Source organism: Peromyscus californicus, unplaced genomic scaffold, assembly GCF_007827085.1.
Source record: "Peromyscus californicus insignis strain IS unplaced genomic scaffold, ASM782708v3 Scaffold_17__1_contigs__length_78620276, whole genome shotgun sequence".
In the NCBI taxonomy this organism is placed as follows: Eukaryota; Metazoa; Chordata; class Mammalia; order Rodentia; family Cricetidae; genus Peromyscus; species Peromyscus californicus.
The window spans coordinates 38,793,477-38,808,005 of NW_026294469.1; the positions used below are offsets into that span (position 1 = coordinate 38,793,477).

Sequence of the window (14,529 nt, forward strand, 5' to 3'; positions counted from 1 at the left end):
GGTTCTCAATACCCCACCTCAGATCCTTGTACTTATGCATCAGGCACTGAATTGACTGAGCTATCTCCCCAGCCCAGTTACCTATATTTTATGAATAAATTTGGTGGTACGTAGTCATCCCTGTTTGGAGTTGGATATATATTTTACTCAACAGTAACACAGTTGAGTAGTTGTAATAGAGATCCTACATCTGCCTGAAGTAGTTATCAATATTCCCTTAAATTTGACAACCTGTTTTGGGAAACTAATGGTATATATTGTTAGTTTAAGTCTGATAAAGTATTAATTTCGCTTAGGAATAGATTAGTGTTATTAAATATGCTTCAATTGTACAAGACTTTGGGGGTATAAACATAAATATTTAGAAGACAATTAAATGCTGTGTCAGTTTATCTAAATAATAAAATCCAGTTCTCCACTAGGGACTGTAATCCCCACCACCATGGGTTTTTGATGTAGTTTGCAGTACTAGTAAGAGAAGATTCTATTCTCAGTGATTAGAGGTCAGTGCAGATACATGGCTGCACAAAATACTAATGGAAGATATTTATTGTCTCCCTTCTACAACTCAGGGAAAATTGTAGGAAAAGGGGTGATAAGACTATAAAAACCAGCAGATAGAAAGGCCGTAAAATGCCATTTTCTGGACAAGACAAATTCATAACAACTGCAGGTGCTATCAAGGGGTGTGTGTATGAATGAGCCTGTCATTAGTCAAGCATGGATGAAGGAGGGACTCAGGGATCCCAGCCTCTCCCTGCTGAACAATTTGTTACTGATAGATGCAGAAGAGGGGGTGTTGTTGTCTTCACCAGGCTCCAGTGAGTAGTTCCAATCCACTAGTGACACAAATGACCTTGTTTAAGCTAGATAGGTCACAAAACAAAATTGAAAGTCATGAACCTAGGAAAGACATTAGTGGGGTTGAGTGGGTGGGTGGTAGTAATGGGAGGGAGAAGTAGAAGGTGAGGAGGGAGAGAGGGAGAAAATCAGAATATTTTATAGTATAAGCATGAAATTATCAAATAATAAAATTAATTAAAAGCAACTGTAAAGTGACCATAAGCTTGGGGAGTCATACTTGTATTGAAAAATATGAAGAAAATGGACCTAGAGACTCTTGACAGATTTTTTAAAATATATTGATATTTTTAAAATTGAGATACATAGTTATAAAACTAGCAAATGATGGGTACAGAATCAGGATAATAACTTAAGTTTTAATAATCCTTTATAATACAGTCATTCAGTTAAGTTAGAACCTATATAATGTGAATTGTCAGGTGCCGGGGTCCAGCCTCAACTCGGGGTTCAGGTCCTGAGACGGGGAAGGGGTATGGGTGCAAGGAAAACTTCTGACCACCAAGTGGGTTGCACTCAAGGTGGCCTTGAAAGCTCAGGCCATCTTTATTTATACTTAAACAGAGTTTTTTCTTGCCATAATTACATTAATACCTTTATTATTGGCTTCTGTTTTTGACTTTAAGAAATACATCACAACTTAAGGAATACATCATGATCATTATGAAAGCCCCCATTGTTCCCCTTTATGCTTCCCTGATACACCTTCCTACCCCTTGCGTAACTTTATTCTAGACATCAAATTTAGCATTTTGTAGGCTTAACTAAATATCAAGCCAGACACATCCTCCTCTCGCAGCACTTATGTCAGCTGGCAGCTACTTGTGGTTACAAAGTAAAAAAGTAATAAACCTAGGCGCAATGCTTTAAGGACAACAATATTCAAACCCAGAGAATTCTGTCATGTCTGCAAGATATATTTCTATACAGTTCCCTTTTCTACAAGAGGATCCCATGTCTCAATCACTCTGTGAAAGACAGACTTTGACAAAGCATTCTTTTTCCATCTCACTATACCATACTTCTCCACCAATATTAGCTCCTATGTATGGTAAAGATGGATCTATCCATCCCACATTTTGCATTTTTTACTCTGGGAGCATACCAGATCCTACCAATGAGTCTATGCTTGGTGTTCAGGGAACTTAACAGTTGGCATTATGTATATTCCTGATACTTTCTCCCTAGTCTGTGTATGCATGCCTTACTCTCCTTCCAGATCTGAGACATGCTTAATGTTCCAAGTATTTTCTCATATGTACCTAACTATCACCATTGAGTCAGAAAACTTCCCAGGGTTAGGAGTTATAGTAATTCCAGATAAGAGATTTAGAAGCATTAGCCCCCTATTGAATCTTAGGGGAAAATATTCTAGAAAGAGCAAAATTTCCAGGGAAAATTACAGCTTTTGCATGTGTGACTGACAAAGTAAAACTAAAAACCACTCAAAGAATCACCAATATATTGATAGAGAAAAGAGCCTACAAGCTGCACAAATTTTGCAAATTCCTATGCTGTCCCGTGGACCACTGGTTCTTGCCAAGTAGTGCCCATTTATACAGGTGCCTTGCCCTGAGGAGACCAATTGGGCAGGTAGCCTTATCCTCATCCAAGACTAGGCTGCACAGCTCCCAACAGTGTGGGCTTTAACCTATAAAATGCAAGGATTGAAATAAATTTTCTGAATTCTTTTTTAGTTCTAGGTTTTGGTGACATTTTTGTAGTCTTTCTCTCTCTCTCTGTGTGTGTGTGTGTGTGTGTGTGTGTGTGTGTGTGTGTGTGTGTGTGTGTTTGGGTGTCTGCATGAACACATACATAGAACTCAGGACAACTTGAGTTAGTCTATTCTTTTCTTCCCCATATGTATTCTGGAATTAAACTCTCTGGTTGTCAACCTTGGCAGCAAGCACTTTTACTCACCAAGTCGTTTAACCAGCTTATTGATGTCATTAAGAGCCTGATCATGAGCCTTAAACTAAATACAGACTCTCATGTTCTTTTTTTTTTTTTTGAGACAGTTTCTCTGTGTAGTTTTGGTGCCTGTCCTGGATCTCGCTCTGTAGACCAGGTTGACCTCGAACTCACAGAGATCCATCTGCCTCTGCCTCCTGAGTGCTGAGATTAAAGGCATGCGCCACCACCGCCCGGCGACTCTCATGTTCTTAACAGTAGTTTTCAAAACAGCTAAAACTTTGAATACATAGAAAATATAAATAATTATCAAAAAAATTTTAATGGCTCATTTTCTTTCTAGGACACCTGAGTTCATCTTCCATATATCCTGCATGCAGTGCCCCTTATTTATTGGCTACTTCGTGCTCAGACGATAAAGTAAGATTTTGGCGATGCAGAGTAACAGATGGAGAATCAGCTACATCAAAGAATGGAAAAACAGATCTTGTGTATATCTGGGAAGAATGGCCATTACTCATTGAAGATGGACTTCAGAGCAATAGTAGTATAACTGTACCTGGTAGGCCTGTAGAAGTGAGCTGTGCACATACTAATCGTTTAGCAGTAGCCTATAAGCAGCCTGCATCTAATAGTAAATCTCAGGAATTTGTGATGCACGTAAGTATTTTTGAATGTGAGTCGACAGGAGGTTCATGTTGGGTCCTTGAACAAACAATTCATTTAGATGAGTTAAGTACAGTGTTGGATTCTGGCATTAGTATTGATAGCAATTTAGTGGCCTATAATAAACAAGAGGCATATTTATGCAGTAAAGAAAGTATTACATCAAACACAAAACATTTGGTTCACTTAGATTGGATGTCTAGAGAAGATGGTTCTCATATCTTGACTGTTGGAATTGGCTCAAAACTTTTTATGTATGGACCCCTGGCGGGCAAGGTGCAAGAACAAACTGGTAAGGAGAACCAGACATTTCCTCTCTGGGAAAGTACTAAAATCGTACCTCTTTCTAAATTTGTACTGTTACGAAGTGTGGACTTGGTTTCTTCTGTAGAAGGTGCCCCACCTTTTCCTGTTTCTTTATCATGGGTCCGGGATGGCATCCTTGTGGTAGGAATGGATTGTGAAATGCATGTGTATTCCCAGTGGCAGCCATCTTATAAACAAGAACTTGTTACAACAGATTCATACAATGGAAGCACTCCATCCATACTAAGTTTAATAAAACAAAGTAACTCATCAAGTTCTGGGCTACATCCTCCAAAGAAAACTCTTACTCGATCTATGACTAGTCTTGCACAGAAAATCTGTGGAAAGAAAACTACGTTTGACCCTTCAGTGGATATGGAAGATTCTGGTCTCTTTGAAGCAGCTCATGTACTTTCCCCAACTTTACCTCAGTACCATCCCTTGCAACTTTTGGAACTCATGGATCTTGGCAAAGTCCGGAGAGCCAAGGCTATCTTGTCACATCTTGTAAAATGCATTGCTGGGGAAGTTGTGGCTCTGAGTGAAACTGAGTCCAATCACGAGCGTCGCCTTCGGTCTCTCACCATCAGTGCTAGTGGAAGCACCACCAGAGACCCTCAGGCATTCCACAAAACTGAAAACACGGACTACACAGAAATCGACTCTGTCCCTCCACTTCCTTTATACGCCTTACTTGCAGCAGATGACGACAGCTATTGCTCATCTTTGGAGAAGTTGAGTAATGAAAGTTCCGTAAGGAAAAAAAACAAGTTATCAAAAGAAAGTTATGATGAGCTTTTCCAAACGTCAGTTCTGATGTCTGATAGTCACGTGTTAGAGACAGATGAAGAAGATATGAAGCCCAGAGTTATTGACCTTTCACAATACAGTCCAACTTACTTTGGTCCTGAGCATGCACAAGTTCTTTCTGGCCACCTACTGCATTCTAGTTTACCAGGGCTCACCCGGATGGAACAGATGTCGTTGATGGCCTTAGCAGATACAATTGCAACTACAAGCACTGATATTGGAGAAAGCAGGGACAGAAGTCAAGGTAAAAGTAAACTCTGTACAAGATGGGAAGAAATATTTTTATAGAAAATGATCTTATGTAATTTTTAATAAAAATGATATTATGAGGGCCTTTTAAAAACTATTGCAAAAAATTCATGTTTCACGAATTCATAGCAGTCATCATTAATAATTGTCTGCTCAGTACAAAAGATCCAACTGAACCCCTATGAGTTTAGCAGAAGTACAGATTTTAAGTAGCTGAAATGAAGTGTTTTTGTTTTTGTTTTTTCCTTATGTGGGAATAATCCACTGTAAAATATTACAGTATGATTCATGATTTTTCAAAAATTAGTGTTATTGTGTACTCCTGCCTAGAATAACAAATATAAAGACAACAAATTTCGATCTTTTTATTACCCAGAGAGCATTTTTTAAGCATCTAAGCTATGAGCGCATATAAATGGAAATTTTCTATCATACCCATTATTTTAAACCAGATATATTGCTTAGTAGGATTCACCATTTAACTAAACTTGGCAAGAAAATAAGGATTAAATTTGACACAAAAAGTTTTAAATTAAAAAAATTAGTTTATACTTTTGAGGGGATTACTAGTATATACTAATTTTATGTAAGTATGTTATGTTTATTTTAATATGTTTAATATGAGTATGTTACTGTTATTTTTAATCATATAAAGGAAAAAGCAGGACTTAATTACCATAATGTTTATAAAACCATTTCCTTCAGGGTTACAACTGGTTCTTGGGATGCAGATATGATTTGAATCCATTATAGTAAGCATTATTATAACATACCATAGAAAATATTAAATGATTCAGATCAAAGGAGGTCAGATTATAAAGAAAGAATGTTCATAGACTTTAAGTCAGTTCATTCTCATCTTTAGTTTTCAGTTATTTAGCTTTGCTGTTTTCCCTGTAATATAAAAATTGTATACAAAAATACTAGAAAGTATTTTGGAGTAATAAACTTTTTTACAGTTTAAGAATGTTTTGTTCTTATATATGGTATTGTGACATAGGATGATTGTAAAAATTTTTAGTATTTATACTTACAAAATAGTTTTTAGTATTGCATTTACTTACATATTTTTTTAACACAAAAATCAACACTTTTTCCTGGTTATAGGTGGAGAAACTCTAGATGAATGTGGATTAAAGTTTCTTTTGGCTGTTCGACTCCATACCTTTCTTACAACTTCCCTTCCAGCCTATCGAGCTCAACTCCTTCACCAAGGTGACTTTGATATCTATTACAAGGAGATTCTAGGAAAGAAAAAGAGATACTTGGTAGGACAAAAGGAGGGTAATAAAGATAAGATTTGTCCATCCACCAAACTGGTAAAATTAGTGTGTATTCCCAACTATAACTAACATGAGAGTATTACAGATATTATATTCTGATACATATATGATTACAAGTAACAAATCTCAGTGATGTTAACTTAAACTCAAATATACATGGTCTCAGTGCTCAGGAATTTGAAGTTAGTGCAGGGTGCCACCATTACTGGCTACATTGTTCTAAGCAGTGGGACTTGGGCCATGCAGGTAAAGCATTTACTCAGTGATATATGTCTCTCACTTTCTCCTCTGTTCCTTTGTTTCTCTTTCTGCTTGTTTTCACCCCTTATTTTGCATTTTAATTTAGGTGAGTTTATCCACCTTAGTTAATATTATCAAGATAATCCTTTCCACAGGCATGTCTAGAGATCTGTCTCAGGTAATTCTAGATTCTGTCAAGTTAATCATTAACTAGTCAACACAATCAGTCATTCAAATACTTAATTTTTATAGTGAAAACATTTGAAATTTACTCTTAATGAATGTAAAATACACAGCTGTCTTTTTAAAGAAGGCAGTAACCATGCTGTGCATTAGATCTCATAAACGTTCTTCCTTGGTCAGTGTCTCCCCACTGCCCTGCCCCCAGGTGTTGGTAGCCACCATTCTATCCTTTGCTTGTATAAGATGCATTGTAGATTCTGCATGTAAGTAGAATGATGAAGTATTTGTCTTTTTCTGCCTTTGATTTAGCATAATGTTCTCCAGGTTCATTCATGTTGTTACAAGTAACAATTTTTTTAAGATACTAGGATTCCACTCCGTTGTGAATATATACATTTTATTTATCTATTTATCCATTAATAGACATTTTAGTTGCATTTTAACAGAGCTATTATGAATAATATTGCAGTGAACAATGGATGCATTTAACTCTTCAACATACTCATTTCAAATCCTTTTAGTCTGTATCGAGAAGTAGAAATGCTGATCCATATGGCAGTTTTAGTTTTATGAAGCAATACTGTATAGTTTTCCATAATGTCTATGACAACTCATATCATATGGTGATCACACCAGTATCATACGGTATTTCCCTTTTCTCCAAATCCTTGGAAAGAAGGATTTTAATCTTTTGGTATAGTATCTTTCTTCCACATAATAATAGGTCATGTCACATTGTGATTTTAATTTACACTTTAATGGAGGTTTTGAAGTATTAAACATGTTTCTGCATATTTACTGGTAATTCATCTTTCTTTCTTACTTTTTGTTTGTTTGTTTGTCTTTCAAGACAGAGTTTCCCTGTGTGACTGCCCTGGCTATCCTGGAACTCAATTTGTAGACCAGGCTGGCCTTGAACTCACAGAGATCTACCTGCCTCTGCTTCCTGAGTACTGGGATTAAAAGCGTGCACCACCACTAACTGGCTGTGCTTTGATTTCTTCTCTTTCCTCTATTCCTATTATTCTTAGATTTGGTCTTTTCATAGTGTCTCATATTTCTTTAATGTTTTTTGGACAGGACTTTTTTCTTCTTGATTTAACTTTTCTTTGACTGAGGTAGCCATTCTTCTATTGTGTCTTCAGTGCTTGATATTTTATGTTCCACCTCTTGTATTCTGTAGGTGAGATTTGCCTCTGGGATTCCTGTTTGAATTCCTAAATTTTTCTTTTTTTTTTTTTTTGGTTTTTCGAGACAGGGTTTCTCTGTGTAGCTTTGCGCCTTTCCTGGAACTCACTCGGTAGCCCAGGCTGGCCTCCAACTCACAGAGATCCACCTGGCTCTGCCTCCCGAGTGCTGGGATTAAAGGCGTGTGCCACCACTGCCCGGCTGGGGATTGGTTTTTGAGGAGAGCAGGAAGAGGTGAGGAGCTGCAGTAAGCCTACCTACCTGCTTCTATGGCTGGAGTGTTCACTCACTTATTTTTAAATCAAGTTTCTTTTTCTTCTTGCTGTTAAGTTTCTTCTGTATTTTATATTTTGGAATTTTTTTTTCTTTTTTTTTTTTCGAGACAGTCTCAATGTATATCCCTGAGCTAGCCTGGGGCTCATTATGTAGACCAGGATGACTTCGGACTCACAGAGATCCACTTGCCTTTGACTCCAGAATGCCAGAATTAAATGTGTGTGCCACCACACCCTGCCTTGATCGGAATTTGTTATTACATTTAGAGATTGTCAGTACTTTCTCTTCGTCTATAGGCTGTTTCTATTCTTGGTGCCTTTCATCCTTTGCTACCAGCAGCATTTGAATTTCATGTCCCATTTGTCTGTTTCTGTTGTCTGTACTGAAATCATATCTTTGTTGAAGTCATGGAGCTTTCTCATATTTTCTTCAAGTAGTTTTACAGTTTCAGGTCCTACATTTTATTTTAACTTAATTCTTCTTCAATGATTGTTTTTCTTACCTGTCTTATTTTCCTTCTGAAGAACATCTCAATATTTTTTTGTAGAGCTGATTGTCCCTCCTTTTCCTGATTTTCTCTCCTTTAAAGTCTTTAAGGATAATGAGCTGAACGTATTATTCTAGATGATTTTCCTTCCAACACTAAATATTTCATTTTGTTCTCTTGATAGTATTGTTTTTAAGGAGAAATAAATCTTTCACTTGCTTTTTTCATGAGTAAGGCTATTCAGTGTGTGTGTGTGAGTCTGTGATTTAACTGTATATGCACAGGTCTGTTTATTGGTTGTGGTAGTTACATGCAGAATTACAGGTTGTTTTGACCTGCTTTGTGTTCTCTGAGCATCCTTGATTTTGATTAATTTCCTGGATGGTCTCAGCACTGTTGATTGAAAAATTTATTTTCCCTTTTTCCTCTATTCTCCTACTGGTAGCTCAATTGTACTTAAAAACAAACTCACAGTTCTTGACACTCTATTCTGATTATTTCCTTTTAGTTTCAGAAGTTGACTGTTTTGAGCCTATTATTGATGACCTCGTTCTTAATTTACATTTTGATTTCTACTATTTCCTTTAGATATTTATTGGCTTTTCTATCGGCTTATACTTTTTTTGAGTGTTGTTTTTCTAACAAAGATATTCTTTATACTAATGAAGTCAATCTTTAAAATAAGTTTATAAGTCAAAAGTACATTATTGTTGACCATTGCTACAATTTTGTATAGCAGATATCTAGAGTTTATTTATTTTATTTGAAGAAACTTGATGCCTAATGATTCCCCACTTCTCAGCCCCTGCAACCACCATAGTACCCTTTTGATTCTCTGAATTTGTTTCTTTGAGATAAATCATGTGAGTAGAATAATACAGTACTTATTAATGTGACTCAGTTGTTTTGCTTAGTATAATGTCTTCAAATTTTATCTGTGTTACATATTTGAGAATTTCCTATTCCATTGTGTGTGAAATCATATTTTGAAAACCCATGCTTCTGCAGATGGTTATTTAGGTTGTTTCCACATCTTGGCTGTTGTGAACACTACTGCAGTGAGAATAAGAATGCTAATATCTCTTCAAGTAAAAGAAATTATTCCTTAGCATAGGTTAAAAATGTGAAGCCATGTATGTTAAAGTCATGTCTTATAAACAATCATTTATTTTGCTCATTAAATAAAATGTAGTGTGAAAAGACAGAATAGAAGCTGAACATTATTAATTGTATTGATCATTAGATTGCTGACACAAATGTTAAATATCAGTATCAAAATATCCTGTCAGTATGATGAGGCAGCATAATAACTAAGGTTATGGGTCAGATTGTGTTCTATATTACTTAATTGGATTATTTTTTTTCAATCCTTAAGACTATGTGATATAACTGTGCACTCTTTCTTTCTTTCTTTCTTTCTTTCTTTCTTTCTTTCTTTCTTTCTTTCTTTCTTTTTCTTTCTTTCTCTCTCTCTCTCTCTCTCTCTCTCTCTCTCTCTCTCTCTCTCTCTCTTCTTTCTTTCTTTCTTTCTTTCTTTCTTATTTGATTCCATGAAGTTCTTTAATTCTATGGAGTTAGAATATCTAAAACAGATGTTTGAGAGAAAAGAGAAACAGTACTAAAGAGGAAAGCACACCCCCATGTAACAGTGCTCCCAATTGCTTATATTCTCAAGAAGTCTGTGGGTAATAGTCAGAGGACAAAAATACTGCAGCACAGTGACATTTCCTATAAGTGTTTTGTATGTTTTCAAAGAAATAGGTATTAATTGTATTCATTGGAGTGGTATCATTGTTTGGAGATTCAAGAATAAAAAAACAAGTCTTATTTCTAGGAACAGTAAAAATTATGTGTGGTTGTGAGTCTGGAAAGCTTTGAAAGGGGACAGGACTTCTCATTAATGTGTGTAGCAATTTGCAAAGGTGGTAAGGCAGATATTTTTCAAGAGCAAAAGGCCTGTCCTAAGAGAGCAAGACTAGGCCCCAGAGCATCTGATTTCCAGTTCAGACTTGTCACCATCACCGTTTTAAGTAGCCTCAGAGAGAATAAGCCTAAAAGTGTTTTCTTAAATCATACACACAGGATGGGTACTTAGTGACAGTTCCTTAAAATCCTTTACACTTTCACTTCTTATGCTATTTCCAAGATTTTACTCTTTCATCTGTTAGAGTAGAAGAGCTCTGCAAAGTTAAAGAATACATCATTTTACTGTATTTTAAGCACCTGGTTTGTCTTAAATGATATACACAATTCATTGACATATTAACTGATGTTATTTGGAGTTAATTTATGTAAATAATTAAAATCTAAAACCATTTATATGTTTATTGCACAAATATACACATTTCTGATAATCATTGTATAATATTTGCATTGTTGACAAGTGTCATTTTTGACATTTCTTCAGGCCTCTCTACTGGTCATTTTGCTTGGGCATTTCACTCAGTAGCAGAAGAAGAACTGCTGAATATGTTGCCAGCCATGCAGAAAGATGATCCGACTTGGTCTGAACTGAGAGCAATGGGTGTGGGGTGGTGGGTTCGCAGTTCTCGCATCTTGCGCAAATGCATAGAAAAGGTAAGTATTTTTTTTATTTGGATAAAAACAATAGCGTATTTTGAATATTTGTTTAATGGCATCCTGTCTCTTCTGATATTAGTTATTCCATTTTGTTTTAGAAACAGCATCATAATTTGTGTGTGTTGTGTTGGGTATTGAATGTAGGGTCTTTTGAATGCTAGGTAAACATTATACCAGTGAGCAGAGTCCCCAGCCCAGCCTTCTTTTGACTTTTTATATTTAGTGATCTCAGTACATTGTCTATGCTAGCCTTGAATATGCATTTCTTCTGTCTCAAACTCTTTAGCTGTTGTGATTCTAGGCCCCTGCCACGAGGCCTATCTATCCTCAACCTCTAGTTAACACATTTATGTAGATGTAACCAATCGTCTTGTTAAATAAGAAACACAGAGCCGATTCAGAGAAGAAAGCCAAGAGGTCAGAGCTAAGAGCCTCACCCTTCCTGCTTCAGCGATCCTCTTCAGTCAAGAGAGCTCTCCGAAAGGGGGCCTACTTCCTGTGTGTGTATGTCTTTATATAGTCTAGCTGTTCTGCCTTCTCATTGGTTGTAAACCCAAACACGTGACTGCCTCGTCACTGCCTGTATGTACCGCCCTCCAGGTCCTTAAAGGCGTGCGCCACCGCCGCCACGCACTTGCTATGGCTCTAATAGCTCTGACCCCCAGGCAACTTTATTTATTAACATACAATTAAAATCACATTTCAGTACAAATAAAATACCACCACACATTTATTTACTGGTATACTTCTGAATTTCTGAAGTATTTGTTAAGAAAAATACAATAGTTTAGGACGGCTCTTATAGCCCTGTCACCTTTTCTGCGTATACTCTGCTACTGTAAGTGCTTCTCTTTCCATTTATGTATATGTGCATGTACTTATTTATGCATGTATGCTTATTTAAATTGTAACATAGAAATAGTATGGACTAATCTTGTATATAAGAGAAATTATTTGTTCACTCTCAAGCTACTTCTGTAAAAGATTGATGACTTTTTTCCAATCGTAGGTAGCCAAAGCAGCCTTTCATAGAAATAATGATCCTTTAGATGCTGCAATTTTTTACCTTGCAATGAAAAAAAAAGCTGTGATTTGGGGATTATATAGGTAAGTAAAAACTGCTTCAGAGCTAAAAGTCACTTTCATTCAGAGTGAATGCACAAAGTAAAACATGTTTTTATTGAATAGGTTCTTAGTTGCTTTTCATGTGTAAGGAGATACTTGATAGGGAAAAAGATTACATGTGTTCCACATGAGAAGAAACCAGATGGTGTCACTTCAGTTTGTTTTAGCATTTATCCTTCTAAAAACAAGTTTGTTTGTTTGTTTGTTTGTTTTCTTATTTGCTTATTCTAAGAACATCTCTCTCATCACCAAGAAGCAGGGAGGGAGGAAGTGGAGTAGAAAACAAACTTGTCCAGATGAATTTGCATCAGTGTTCTGGAGGAGGAGAGGATAGTGGAGTCTGGGATGAGCATCTGTCCTCTGGTATTTGAAGGACATGAGCCACCGGGTCCCTGAAACTGCTACTTTTCTAGGTGCTGTCATCTCTGTCCTCTCACTTGTCAACAGCACCCGGTCTCTATGATTACCATGTGTTGGAGGTTCTGTTTCAGAATGACAGCCTCTGCAGATTTCAGATTTCATATCAGATTTTGATATGAAATATATGAATTTTCTGAGAATCTAAGGTTTTTCAGGATTGTTTTCTATCAGATTCTATTGATTTTTTTTTTTGATTACCAAAGTGATTTTTAAATGGGTAGAACAAAAGTATTGATGTTGTTTTAATTTTATACTAGTGTGAATGTTAATGTGTAAGTTATCTTAATGTAAATATGTATTAGTAAAATTATTCTGCATGGATTTAAAGGTGATGTGTTTTGCTTAGTGCTGCTAATGCAGTTCACTTTGCAGTTTGTAAGAGGATTTTTAAATAACTTGTGAGATTTATGTATAAAAGTAAATGCTTATGTAATCTTATTTTATTGGTAAAGATGAAGATTCATAGTGATTTATCAACTGGCAGATGTTTTGTTTTCATTGTTATAACTTCTCTTGTAACTGGATATTGCTTTGTAATGCGAACTGCCTTCGAATTATCTATCTTACTCCTTGAAAGTCCCAACTTTGAAGTCCTAAGTGTAAAAGGCTGATTCCTAAGTAGTACTTTAAAATTTTCATAAATTTCATTCCCTTATAGATCTCAAAAAGACACCAAAATGACACAGTTTTTTGGACACAATTTTGAGGAAGAGAGATGGCGTAAAGCAGCTTTGAAAAATGCCTTCTCTTTATTAGGCAAGCAAAGGTTTGAACATTCTGCAGCTTTTTTTCTTTTAGGTGGTTGCCTCAGAGATGCAGTCGAGGTAAATAATTGAACTTTCTTTTTAATTAGCGTTATCATTTCTTTAAGCAATGATAGCATCTAAATCTTAATTTTTAAATTTTAATTTAACTAGTAGAAATAATACAAGGCTAAGTACCTGAAGTAACTGATAATATTTCACAATATCTTTTACACTTTTACCATTTAGCTGGAGTGATATTTTACAGAACTGATAGAACAAGTTTCATAAAATGAGTAATTCATATGACTCTGCACACTTTAAGTATGTCTGGCTATTATTTTACTTAAGGGGCTTGAGAAAAATACCTTTTTTATTTTAAAATTCTAGTCTGCTCAGATGAATTGAGAAGAGTTGAGATTTAAGAGTAAAAATTATAGGCTTATATGGGTAGAGTTATTCATTTCCTCAGGTCAAATTATTTTGTAAATACATGCTTAGTAATAACAAATAGATTTGCAGATGTTATAAATGTTAATATACTAAAGTAGGCAATGTGCATGCATTTATTGCATTTATTGCTTATAAAATTTAGAGATTAATAAATCCTTATACGTTTATGGTAAATAGGTTGAGTTTCTCTTAAAAGCTGACTTTGTTTATTTATAAACAATATTTTTTAAGGTATGTCTTGAGAAACTGAATGACATTCAGTTGGCTCTTGTAATAGCAAGACTCTTTGAGTCTGAATTTGATAAGTCTACAACATACAAATCTATTTTACGCAAAAAAGTTTTGGGAATTGGTTCTCCAGTCAGTGAACTCAGTTCATCGAACATAAATGCACATCATGATCCCTTTCTTCGGAGTATGGCACATTGGATTTTAGAAGATTATAGTGCTGCCCTGGAAACGTTAATAAAGCAACCAGTTACAGAGGGTGAAGGTAAGTTGGAGCTTCCTAGATTCTAATAAAAGTGTTGTTAGTGTTTTCTCAGAGTGTACTCCACTGTCTGGTCTAATATAATAATAAATTTTAAATTTTTTGGTCTTTGTGACTAAGTGAGGTTTTATTATTTCAGAAAGATAAACCATTTAAAGCGGAAAACTTTAGATTTCCTGTTGTTGTGAAATAAATGTACTAATCATAAATATTACCAACAGTTGATTTTAAATACTTTGGAGAAATGGTAGTAATATA

General features: G+C 35.6%; 1 protein-coding gene across 3 annotated transcripts in view; it reads left to right on the forward strand.

Moving 5' to 3' along the window:
- The window catches only part of Dmxl1 (Dmx like 1), a 153,086-nt gene that overhangs the window by 62,029 nt on the left and 76,528 nt on the right, over nucleotides 1-14,529 (forward strand). For all 3 annotated transcript variants that reach the window (XM_052742166.1, XM_052742167.1, XM_052742168.1), the window contains exons 18-23: nucleotides 3,116-4,798; nucleotides 5,911-6,018; nucleotides 10,868-11,037; nucleotides 12,050-12,147; nucleotides 13,244-13,409; nucleotides 14,013-14,274. In XM_052742166.1, coding sequence (XP_052598126.1) covers nucleotides 3,116-4,798; nucleotides 5,911-6,018; nucleotides 10,868-11,037; nucleotides 12,050-12,147; nucleotides 13,244-13,409; nucleotides 14,013-14,274 — 2,487 coding nt within the window. The remainder of the gene's footprint in view (nucleotides 1-3,115; nucleotides 4,799-5,910; nucleotides 6,019-10,867; nucleotides 11,038-12,049; nucleotides 12,148-13,243; nucleotides 13,410-14,012; nucleotides 14,275-14,529) is intronic.